Source organism: Bidens hawaiensis, unplaced genomic scaffold, assembly GCF_021521415.1.
Source record: "Bidens hawaiensis isolate Kalapana, Puna unplaced genomic scaffold, B.hawaiensis_p1.1 tig00013426_1, whole genome shotgun sequence".
Classification (NCBI taxonomy): Eukaryota; Viridiplantae; Streptophyta; class Magnoliopsida; order Asterales; family Asteraceae; genus Bidens; species Bidens hawaiensis.
The window spans coordinates 108,061-121,126 of record NW_027492138.1 but is presented as its reverse complement, the minus strand read 5'-3'; the positions used below and the strand labels follow the sequence as shown (position 1 = coordinate 121,126).

Below are 13,066 nucleotides of genomic sequence, written 5' to 3'. Positions count from 1 at the left end.
TTTCTCAATGCAATAATTAGCCAATAAAATTGTGTTCATATCAAAATAAAACCATCCAACGACAATACTCTACATTCTACAACGTGCCTCTAAAATGAATATAATGCAGGTAAAGCAACATATGATAATTGTTACATCTAACTTCCAAAAACATGTCTTATTCAATTTGAACCACAACCTTTCTTTGTGTTCCCAGATGCATCACCACCACCAACATCAATGTTGGTTCCCTTCCCTGGTAAACCCGACACCGCCTCTTCTACCACCAACGCTTTCTTGCTAACAACGCGGTATATATCAGTCAAAACCGTTTGAAACGCTTTCTCAATATTATACAATTCAAGTGCTGACGTTTCAAGAAACAAAAGCCCTTCTTTTTCCGCAAAAGATTGACCATCTTGTTCGCTCACGGCTCGACAATGGCTCAAATCAGACTTGTTTCCAGCCATCATAAGAACAATGTTAGCATCCGTGTGTTCTCTAAGCTCATGTAACCACCTTTGAAGATTGTCAAAGGTTGACTCTTTGGTTATGTCATAAACCAAAAGGGCTCCAACCGCGCCTCTATAATAGGTGCTAGTGATGGCTCGATACTACGCCCTGCTTGAGGTGCGCGCATATTATGTATATATGTGTAAACCCTCGGGTGGGCAAAAGTGAAATTGCACTAATTTTGACGTTATTTTACTAATCTCGTGAAAATAACGTTAAAAGTGGAGGAAGGTTAATCAGGCATCATGTGGTGGCGTTGATAGCCGAAAGACGAGGGTACATGCACCAATCAGCCGGTATCCCGATGATTGAGTGCTATGTGCTTTATGTCCAAGGCTTGATGCAAAACTACTATCGAGCCGGGGGTCTCACCGGAAGCAGCCTCTCTATCCCTATGGGGTAGAGGTAAGGCTGTCTACATCTTACCCTCCTCAGACCCTAACATAGCTTTGCTATTGGTGGGATATACTGAGTACGATGATGATGATGATGATGATGGCTCGATACCTCTCTTGTCCTGCCGTGTCCCATATTTGAGCCTTTATTGTCTTTCCGTCGACCTGTGGTCAAATCATTGGTCAACTAGATTGCTTCGTTGGTTTAACATGTTCGACTAGTTTAAATAGGCTCAATCGGACTAGTTATATCGGTTCCTAGTCTTAATTAGGGGTGTTCAGTAGGTTGGGGGCGACCGCCCACCTTAAATTTTTTTTAGTGTTATTTGTATGTGAAAATCTCGATCGCCCCCTTAGTATTAGTGTACGTCCCGATGTCGCCCCCCAAGAAAATAATTTCTGGTCCCGCCACTGACTATTTGGCTTTAAACTGAAACCTAATTGTGTTTCGGGTTCCAAATCTGGATTTGGTTTAAAGCGGATAAAATTTAATGGTTATTTACATTTAGTTATTTGGCCCGATCCAAATCTAGTACTAAATAATGGTTATTCGGTCAAAACCAGAAACCAGATTCGAATATCCAAATAACTAATTTCACATCAAAAGTAAAATAAACACCAAAATGTAGAAGAACACAAACCTCAAGAGTTCTAGTAGCAAATTCAACTCCAATGGTTGATTTGGACTCCAAACTGAACTCGTTCCTCGTAAACCTTGATAAAATGTTGGATTTCCCGACACCCGAATCGCCTACCAACACGATCTCGTGAAAGTAATCATACTCGTGATCAACCCGACCCGCCATTCTTCTTGAGTTACTTCAAATACACCCAGTGTTGCAAAAATCCCGACTAGTCACCGATTAATCCCCGATTAATCGCCAGTCCCCACTTCACTGATTAATTTTGGACTAGTCGGCCAATTAATCGGTTAACGGTCAAATCCGGCCAAAATCGACGACTTTCGGCGAGATTCCGACCAAAATCAGTGGTTTCCGGCGAGATTCCGACCCATATCAACTATTTTTGGCGAGATTACAGCAAAAACTAGTGGTTTTCAGCGAGATTCCAGCCAATTTCCAGCCAAAATATGTTTATGTATGTATAAAACTGAAAGTTACATATAAAAATGTGTGTATGTATGTATAAAACTGAAAAACATATATTAAAGTCCGATCCGATTAATCCCGATTAATCTCGACTAATCCCGATTAATCGCTAGCCCCACCCCACCGCCAGATTTTTGCAACACTGAAGACACCTACACACAGTCACACACTCACACTCTATAAGTGTATATATATTCTATTTAGTTCGATACATTGAGATCTAGATGGGAATATGTACAAATTATGTAATGATGCACAGATCAACAATGGCTGTGTGTTGGGCCTGTTGGCAACTGGCACCGTCCTAATAATATTAAAAGGAGGGAAATAATTTGGTAGTTTTAAAAGGATTACTTTATTTGTACACAAAGTTTATTTATTTATTGTAAAGTGGATTACAATCTTTTGCAAATCGTATATTAAAAAATTAGGAGATGGATTCATATGTGAAACAGATTTTCATTTTAGAGGTGTAATGATGTTGTAGCTTAAAAATCGTCACCCCAAACAGTTGTCATTAGTCCATTTAATAAAATAATAATCTTTTTTAACTTAAACAAACGACAAATCTATGCCCCCACCCCCACCCACTTATCACCCCAATATCACGGTGTTGTAGCCCAAATTCGCCCAAAAACCCTTCATTTGTCGCCCCATTACGCATAGTGTCGTACACTGTGTTTTGTTAATATTATTTTATAAGAACGAATAGTTTAGGTTCAATGTTTTTGTATCTAGAACATGATGGACCACCATCTTCTTCTATCAACACCGCTACATATCCTTAAAAAGATAAAGTATCATATAAATGAATATCAGATTTAAAGCTTGGAACATTAATGGATGCACTTTATCTTTAACTAACCGCCCGACATTCCAAGAGTCAATGATCAACTGGTTGGCTTGATTTTCGTGTGGTGCGCATAAGATTTCGTGATTGATATCATAACATATTACATATGGTTTGGTAGGCAAGCCCAAGCTAAGAAACCATCAAATATGAATCGTTCTTTGATCGTTTGTGCATTATGCTCACACTTTCGGTATTGTCGGGGTATGTTACTAAGGACCCTAATTTATTATGTTTTGAGCTTATTTTATTATATGGGCTAATACATTTGTTATTGGGCTGAGGGGGTTTTGTGGAGGTAACCCTAACTGGGCTAGGCCCATTAGGGTACCATGATGGTGGCCATGAGGCTCCCTATATAAGGAGGTCTCCACCTCCTTATCAAGGGTTGGTAAAAATAGCTCAATAAGAGCCACCACCATATTTTTGTGTCTGTGAACAAGAGATCCTCTGGATTTCTTAGCGGTCACCTCCACACCCCCAAAAGTCACCGCAGATCACAGCAGCGGTCGGAGCAGAAGCAAGCAAGTCGTGGTTCGTTCATCTCGAAGTCCGTGGAAACATCGTCATGGGTCAGGTCAGATTCATTTCACGTTTCTACATTTGACCCACAGGCCTCGCGCCAAGGGTGGAATGCTCATAGACCCACAGGCCTCGCGCCAAGGGTGGAATGCTCATAGACCCACATGCCTCGCGCCAAGGGTGGAATGCTCATAGACCCACAGGCCTCGCGCCAAGGGTGGAATACTCATAAACCCATATGGCTACGCGCCATACTAAAAGGTTCGGCCACGAGCCGCGCAAGCACCTGTGACATCATTATTATTATCTGGCCGTTTGTGCGTCCATTATTATTTTGAAGACAAGCCGGGATAGTCATCCTACGCAGAAGAGGCCCTTGGCCAGTCATTATCATCATATTACAGCTCGTAAGCCGCCTTGCGCGCCAGCTTAATTATTCTACAAGCTCGTAAGCCGCCTTGCGCGCCAGCTTAATTATTCTACAAGCTCGTAAGTCGCCTTGCGCGCCAGCTTCATTATTCTACAAGCCCGTAAGTCGCCTCGTGCGCCAGCTTCTTTATTATTGCAGCTCGTAAGTCGCAATACGCGCAGGCTCTCATTATTCTACAAGCTCGTAAGTCGCCTCACGCGCCTGCTTTATTATTTTACAGCTCGTAAGCCGCCTTGCGCGCCAACTTCATTATTCTACAAGCTCGTAAGTCGCCTCGCGCGCCAACTTCATTATTCTACAAGCTCGTAAGTCGCCTCGCGCGCCAGCTTCATTATTCTACAAGCTCGTAAGTCGCCTCGCGCGCCAGCTTCTTTATTATTACAGCTCGTAAGTCGCCATGTGCGCAGGCTCTCATTATTCTACAAGCTCGTAAGTCGCCTCACGCACCAGCTTTATTATTCTACAGCTCGTAAGTCGTCTCACGCGCCAAGCTTTATTATTTTACAGCTCGTAAGCCGCCTCGCGCGCAAGCTTCATTATTCTTCAGCTCGTAAGTCGCCGCGCGCGCCAGCTTTATTATTCTTAGCTCGTACGTCGCCGCACGCGCCAGCTTTATTACTCAACTCGTAAGTCGCCTCGCGCGCAGGCTTTTATTATTCTCAGCTCGTAAGTCGCTTCGCGCGCAGGCTTTTGTTATTATTATAGCTCATAACTCGCCTCGCGCGCAAGCTTTATTATCAGGCCCCGCGCCACTATTATTATGATGCGTGCTATATCTTATTCATACTAGTGCACCTTCATCATCATAAGGATCACAACATGTCACCATCATGGAGAAAACCTCCCAAACTCAAAGACAAGGCCGAAGGAAAGGGAAGAAACCGCCTCACGATCTAGCACACCTTATAAAGTCCAGTGCTCCACCTAAACGCTTGCACGCCTAGGAGCAACACTGGACTTGGGGGGCTTGTCGGGGTATGGTACTAAGGACCCTAATTTATTATGTTTTGGGCTTATTTTATTATATGGGCTAATACATTTGTTATTGGGCTGAGGGGGTTTTGTGGAGGTAACCCTAACTGGGCTAGGCCCATTAGGGTACCATGATGGTGGCCATGAGGCTCCCTATATAAGGAGGTCTCCACCTCCTTATCAAGGGTTGGTAAAAATAGCTCAATAAGAGCCACCACCATATTTTTGTGTCTGTGAACAAGAGATCCTCTGGATTTCTTAGCGGTCACCTCCACACCCCCAAAAGTCACCGCAGATCACAGCAGCGGTCGGAGCAGAAGCAAGCAAGTCGTGGTTCGTTCATCTCGAAGTCCGTGGAAACATCGTCATGGGTCAGGTCAGATTCATTTCACGTTTCTACAGGTATGAATCACGTCAAATGGGCTTTTGGTTCTCGGGATTATAAATACATATGATTCAGCTTAGCAAATTCATCTCTTTTAATAGAATTAACGTTTGAACCCTGATGACGTACACGTAAAAACACCATATAAAAAAAAGACAAAAAGAGTTATATTAGAGCATTCTCATCCCATTCTTCATCTCGTTCAATTAAATAATATTTTTTATACCTTTATCATTACAATTTTCTTTCTCCTCTACTCACAACCAATCCAACAAATATTAAAAAATAAATAGGGGCAAACAATGTTCCCCAAATATTTTCTCAAATTTACAAAAAAAATCACTACATTTCTCTCTCCACCCTATAATTTACACTCACAATCATTCGAAACTCCATCCTATAATTTACCAATCCTCCTCACATAATTATAGGAGATGGGATGAGAATGCTCTTATCTCTGGATGTTATCCAATTTTTCTTCTTTTGTCATTTGCTTTATTTTGTTGTGTCATATTTCTGTTAATATTACTTTTTCTTTCATTTAACTCCTTTAATATCAGTAACTTTATTATCATGGCCCACTTGGTTGGTTAGCTCTATTGTTTTCCAGTTTTACTTTACAAAGTTGGCACATTTTTTGACATTTTTAGCGGATAAAGATCTTACGATCATATGACATATAGTAAAGATTGGGATCTTAATATATTATGCATAAATCTTATCATCAAGTTTTTAAAGTGTTTTATCTATGTACAATAACAAAAAAGAACGTCACTCTTACATACTTTAAACATGACACTAATTAATAATAGTTTCGTTTTAAAACAGTTACAATTGATAGGTAATTAGCGAGTGAACGCATGTAACACAATACATATGTAAATAGTAAGTGCAAAAGGTACCAAGACCACCAACGGTCCAACCGCGGCTACACCATACCAATCCAAACAACCAAGTTTCCCAAGCTTGATCTGAACCAAATTAACCAAAGCAAGAGTCAAGAACAAACAACCGGACACCGATCCAGCAGCTGACGCCAACATCCCACCTCTAAGAACCCTTAAGTTAACATGAGCTATGGTCCCATCACTCACCTCAACACGCGTTTCACCATCTTTAACGGTCCTAACCGCTTGTTTGAGCCCAAAGGCAATAAGACTCGAGAAAAGAAACGAGCTAAACGAGTAGACATGAAACGACACGAGGTTTTCTGCGACTGAAGAATGTGCGAGGCATGACGTGTTGGATGAGTTGACTAGAGTGTAGTTTGGGTCAGCGGGGTTGACTGCCAACCCGAGGAAAAGACCTAGAGTGAAAAGAGAGTTGACGTTTACAATTCCGTCTAGTGCCATCATGTGGATGGTGGTGTTCTTGAGGTTGTGGCGACCGGTGGCGGTGGTATTGGTGGTCATTTGGTTGATTGGGAAAATTAGTTGGAAAGCGTTGATTGTGTTGGAGGCTTGAAATGAATTGGATGGTTTTTTGCTTGTAGTTACCGGCAAGTAAAGTGTGGAGTGAAAGGCAATGCAACATTGAATTATTAATAATAAGTTAATTTAAAAATAAGACGCCGTTGCCGGGGATCGAACTCGGGTCACCCGGGTGACAGGCGGGAATACTTACCACCATACTACAACGACTTGATGTTTGTCTTCTTTCGTAGTTTTATATTCTTTTTATGACGTCAATAAATTTACATGTGTAGTAAATAATAAGGAAAAGGTTTTTTTCTTCATTTTTTTATTAAGATAAAAAAGATAATAGTAAATGATAAGTTATAAAAGAGATAACTCCCAATAAAAATATAACACTGTAAAATAAAAGCATTTCGAACATGTGAAATAAAATTTATAATTTAATACCATAGGTACATTATAATAAGTAAACGAGTCATGTATTAAACTAATATACTAATATAATATATCATCATTTATTATACTAACTTTTTAATCACTATTAGTAATAGCTTTGTAAACAAACTAAACGTTCAGTGAACTATTCGTGAACCGTTCAGCGATAAGTTCATTTATGTTCGTTCATTTACTAAACAAACGAATATGAACACATGTTTTGTTCGTTCATTTATGTTCTTTGTTGGGTGAAACTTTAGATGGATCATCTACTTAATGTGTAATATTTGTTCGTTTGTGGTTATTTGAGTGTGCATATTTACATTTGTTTACGTTTGTTTGTGTTCGTGTACGTTTGTTCATATATGTTCGATATGTTAGTGAATTGTTCGTTTAAATTTTAAATAAGCGAACATAAACGAACACGGACATCTTCATTTTCTAAATGAACGAACATGAACACAAATATAAGTCCGATTAAGTGTTTGTGTTCATGTAAGTCGTGTAAAGTTAAATGGAAGAACACAAACCTGCCCTTGTCGTGTTCGTTCGAATCGTTTACAAGACTAATCACTATGTTGTAACAGATCATCTAATGGTATTGTCTGAATATACCGAGCAGATTTGGAGGCGAGTGATGACTTGGTGTAAGATTCCTTTTATGGTTTGTTGCTTAGTGCAGAAATTGTTTTAATGTCCAGGTAATATATGGTAACTAGCCTATATACCTGTGTGACACACGGGTTCCTAAATTATTTTTGAAACATGTTAAATATAATCAATGAATTTCTAAAAATCAAATAAAGACATAATCAAGTTGTAACACCCCGACCAAAGGCGGATTATACATCGGGGCGCCACATATTGTTTCATTACTCGTGACACTATTGAGTGTCAATATTTAATAAATACATTCATTCGCGCACGCGCAAAGTAAACAAGATAACATAAATCATCATAAATCAATATATGATAAATCATAATATTCGAACAGCAAAAACTTGTCTTGATACATTTTAATCTAGGTCCAAAATAAAGAAAACTTCCTACGTGTCCACAAGCTCCAAAACGGCTACTGCAAACCTGAACATGTGTTAAAATAAACGTCAAACACTTGCGTGTTGGTGAGAAATCAAGTTTAATACAATACATAGATAACAATAAATCTGCGCGCAACACGTGTATGTCTGGTGTTTAACAAGGGTGCAATCAGATTGTGATCAAGCCTAGATAGATCATAGCTCATAGTTCATAGTTCAATCCGTGCTCCCAATTGAGCACAAAAACGAGAAAACATCTGTGCAAGTGTAAACAAAGAAAACCGTAAACGATAGGTCTCCCGTGTTCATCTAATGGATCCATGAAAACTTCGGAATAGGCCGAACAAAGCGGTTAATGATACACACATACAAATAAACAGCCAAGTAAACGTCCTCAACACATGGGATACTGCGCGACTAAAGTTCATAAACAAGATTAAGACTCTAAGTTTGTACGAACACATGAACATCCCAAAACATTAAAAGCAAAAAGGGATTAGGTACGAGATTACTCACTTGATAAACGATGCGGTGTAAGATAAAGCAAGAACCAACTTTAAACAAGCACAAGTTAACCTATGAATAAGATTATTGTTTTAATGATTTGTTTTAAGTCTTGATTATAAGTTAGCATAATTAATAAGTAAATTATTATATATAATATATATATATATTACCGGAAAAGCAGGGCAGAACAGGGAGGAAGACGGAGGCAGAGAGGAAGACGGCAGAGAGAGCAAGGAGCAAGAGAACAGGAGAGATTAAGTGTTTTGTGTGTGTAGTGTTATGAAAATATTACTATTTATAGGAAAAACCCTAGGAGACATAATCCCTAGAAAAGGGGAAAGGATCTTAACAGGATCAAGCAAAAGATATCAAAAAGCATAAGGATCCAAAAGCAAAAGATATGGAAAGATATGGCAGCTGCAGAGGCAAGATAAAGCTGACAGGGAACAGTAAAAAAAAGCATGGGCGGTTCAGATAAAGGTACAGGTCAAGCATGGCAAAAGCAGATCTCAAAAGATTATGTCAGTCACTTTATCTGCCAACCAATGGGGTTGGTGCGCATGCTGCGCCGAAAGTAACCTTTCAGACATAAAGCAGATTAGGTCAACAGCTCAAAAGATAAGACAACTCAAAAGCAACGGCTAGATTAAACAGAAGAAAACTCAAAGGGGGTTTAGCGCGAGAAGGCTCGAGCGCGAAGGCAAAAGTGCGCGAGCGCGAAGGCAGACAGAACCAACCTTAACGCGTCGCGGGAAGAATCACATTTCTTAGCGCGCCGTGGGAGGAACTAAAATTCCTAGCGCGCCGCGGGAAGAACTATAATTCTTCGCGCGTCGAGGGATGAACTACGATTCTTAGCGCGCTGCGAGAAGAACTACAAATCCTTAGCGCGTCGCGGGAAGAACTACCGTTCTTAGCGCGCTGCGAGAAGAATTACAATTCTTAGCGCGCTGCGAGAAGAGTTACAATTCTTAGCGCGCTGCGAGAAGAGTTCGTCTCGCGAATCGCTGTACAGGTGGTCTTCACGCAGGATTCCTTGTAAGGGAGTCTGGCGCGTGGAGCTGCGCAGACAACCTTAGGCGGGAAGGAACAAAGGACAAGCAAAGAGTTAGAAGAAAAAGAGGGAAACAAGGCGTAAGGGCGGGACGGCGACAAGAGGGAAAAGAAGGCGGAAAGAGAGGAGAGGGACGGGACGGCGGAAAGAAAGAGAGAGAAAGAGGCGGGAAGGAAAATATATATTATTATTAAAAGTAAAATATAAGTATAAATAAATATTAAATCATAAAAGAAAGAGATCGGGTAAGGGAAACAGGTACCTGGGTCGGGTCGGATCGGGGCAGATGTTACAGTCTCCCCTACTTTAAGAAATTTCGTCCCGAAATTTATCTCGAAGTAGGTTGCGCAGAGAACAGGTGCGGGTACTTGATCTTCATCTGATCTTCCCTTTCCCATGTAAACTCGGCTCCGCGCTTGGACTCCCAGCGAACTTTCACGATAGGGATACGACTGCGCTTGGTTTGCTTAACCTCGCGATCCATAATCTCAACAGGCTTCTCAACGAAATGCATAGTTTCATCAACTTGAACTTCATCAAGTGGAATGTGAAGGTTCTCGTCAGCTAAACACTTCTTGAGATTGGATACATGGAACGTTGGATGCACATTACTGAGCGCGGGCGGCAGGTCTAGTCTGTAGGCAACTTTTCCTACACGCGCGAGAATCTTGAATGGACCAACATAACGAGGAGCAAGCTTACCTTTCTTCCCAAAGCGGACAACACCCTTCCAAGGCGACACTTTGAGGAGAACAAGATCACCAACTTGAAATTCGAGAGGCTTCCGCCTACGATCTGCGTAACTCTTCTGTCGGCTTCTGGCAGTCAGCAGATGATCACGGATCTTGGCGATTTTATCGGTTGTCTCTTGAACAAGTTCGGGTCCTGTGATTTGAGCTTCTCCCACTTCGCTCCAACAAATCGGGGAGCGGCACTTACGACCGTAAAGTGCTTCAAATGGGGCCATACCAATACTGGAATGATAGCTGTTATTATAAGAGAACTCGATCAAAGGCAGGTGCGAATCCCAATTACCTCCAAAATCAAGAACACAAGATCGGAGCATATCCTCAAGAGTTTGAATAGTTCGCTCAGACTGACCGTCAGTCTGAGGATGATATGCCGTACTCATGTCCAAGCGAGTTCCTAGCGCAGATTGGAGAGATTTCCAAAAGCGAGATATAAAACGGCCATCGCGATCGGATATGATGCTCAAAGGAGTACCATGGCGGCAGACAATTTCCTTGACATAAAGCTGCGCAAGTTGCTCAACACGGTAGTTTTCACGAATGGGCAGAAAGTGAGTAGACTTAGTCAAACGATCCACTATTACCCAAATGCTATCATGTTTGCTTGCTGTCAAAGGTAACTTGGTAATAAAGTCCATCGCTACACATTCCCATTTCCACGTAGGAATTTCTGGTTGTTCGAGCAAACCAGATGGGCGTTGGTGTTCAGCTTTCACTTTAGAACAAGTCAGACATTTAGCTACGAACACAGCAATATCCTTTTTCATACCGGGCCACCAATAAGTAATGCGCAAATCCTTGTACATCTTATCAGCGCCAGGATGAATAGAATACCGAGATTTGTGCGCTTCACTCAGGATATCAGCGCGAAGATTCTCATCAAAGGGAATCCAGATGCGATTGAGATAGCAGAGAATTCCTCTCAGATTAGGGACAAAGTGCGCTTCCGCGCCACACGCTAACTCGGCGCGAAGATTACCATTACTGATGGATGCGCGCTGCGCGTCACGAATACGCGATTCAAGGTTGTTTTGAATCGGCGCGAAGTGAAGCTGGGTGCGCGGCAAGATACAGTTAAGCTGGCAGGGTTTTCGGCTGAGCGCATCGGCTACCACATTAGCCTTACCAGGATGATACCGGATCTCACAATCGTAATCGCTGATGAGTTCGTTCCATCGGCGTTGCCTCATGTTGAGTTCCTTTTGATCAAAGATATGCTGAAGGCTTTTATGGTCAGTGTAGAGGATACACTTAGTACCATAAAGGTAGTGTCTCCAGATCTTCAAGGCAAAAACAACTGCACCAAGTTCGAGGTCGTGAGTTGTATAATTCTTTTCGTGAACCTTAAGTTGCCTTGATGCGTAAGCGATAACCTTGCCTCGTTGCATAAGAACACAACCGAGACCTTGGTTGGAGGCATCGCAATACACGACAAAATCATCATTACCCTCAGGTAGCGCAAGAACAGGAGCTTCACACAACAATCGCTTGAGCGTCAGAAAGGCTTCTTCTTGCTTCGAGCCCCAAATATACGGTTTACCTTTGTGCGTTAGAGCTGTTAAGGGCAAAGCGATCTTTGAGAAGTTCGAAATAAATCGCCGGTAGTAACCAGCTAAGCCCAGAAAGGAACGGATTTCGGTAGGAGTGGATGGCGTAATCCAGTTCTTGATTGCTTCAATTTTGGATGGGTCGACATGAATACCCATCTTGTTAACAACATGGCCAAGAAACTGTACTTCATCCGACCAAAATTCACACTTGGAAAGCTTAGCATAGAGTTGCTCGGTTCGAAGCTTTTGCAACACCAACCGGAGATGTTGCTCATGCTCGGCCTTGGTCTTAGAATAAATCAGAACGTCATCGATAAACACAATCACGAATTTATCCAAGAAAGGCCTACACACCCGATTCATTAGATCCATGAAAACGGCGGGTGCGTTGGTTAAACCGAAGGACATGACCAAGAATTCAAAATGGCCATAACGAGTTCGAAAAGCAGTCTTCGGGACATCTTCATCGCGGATGCGCAACTGGTGATAACCAGAGCGGAGATCAATCTTCGAGAAACAAGAGGCACCTTGGAGTTGATCAAAGAGGTCGTCAATACGTGGTAAAGGATACCGGTTTTTAATGGTGAGTTTGTTCAACTCGCGGTAATCAATACACATGCGAAACGATCCATCTTTCTTTTTAACGAACAACACCGGAGCACCCCAGGGCGAAGAGCTAGGGCGAATGAATCCTTTAGCAGTCAACTCTTGAAGCTGGCTTGCCAATTCTTGCATCTCAGCGGGCGCAAGACGGTAAGGAGATTTAGCTACGGGGGAAGCACCAGGGACAAGATCAACACGAAACTCGACTTCACGAGCGGGAGGGATACCAGGAAGATCATCAGGAAAAACTTCAGGGAAATCACGCACAACAGGGATATCGCGAAGCTTCTTCTTTCCTTCATCGGGTTTAACCACATGGGCTAAAAATGCAATACACCTTTTCCGCATGAGTCTTTGGGCTTCGGCGCAAGACATAAGTTTAAGACCGCGGGAGGGTTTTTCGCCGTAGATATGAAGATCACCATTTTCTCGAGGTATGCGAACCATCTTCTTGGCGCAAATAACTTCGGCGCGATTATGCGTAAGCCAGTCCATACCAATGATAACATCAAAGCTTCCAAGAGGCATGGGGATGAGGTCGATCAGAAAATCGTTTTC

At 41.9% G+C, this 13,066-nt stretch overlaps 1 protein-coding gene and 1 pseudogene across 2 annotated transcripts; both read right to left on the bottom strand.

Moving 5' to 3' along the window:
* LOC143544048 (ras-related protein Rab2BV-like) lies at positions 1-1,713 on the bottom strand (annotated as a pseudogene). Its single transcript, XR_013137183.1, has 3 exons — positions 1,529-1,713; positions 1,000-1,052; positions 1-600 (listed from the first exon to the last, which is right to left on the bottom strand). The product of XR_013137183.1 is annotated as a ras-related protein Rab2BV-like (transcript).
* Positions 1,714-6,000: 4,287 nt separating this feature from the next.
* Positions 6,001-6,710, bottom strand: LOC143544046 (uncharacterized). The gene has a single exon (XM_077036218.1). It carries the CDS (start codon positions 6,565-6,567, stop codon positions 6,001-6,003), a length of 567 nt encoding a protein of 188 aa, XP_076892333.1. The 5' UTR covers positions 6,568-6,710.
* Positions 6,711-13,066: the final 6,356 nt, after the last annotated feature.

Coding starts and splice junctions, on each gene's coding strand:
- LOC143544046 (XM_077036218.1), bottom strand. CDS start 6,567: ATGACCACCAATACCACCGCCACCGGTCGCCACAACCTCAAGAACACC.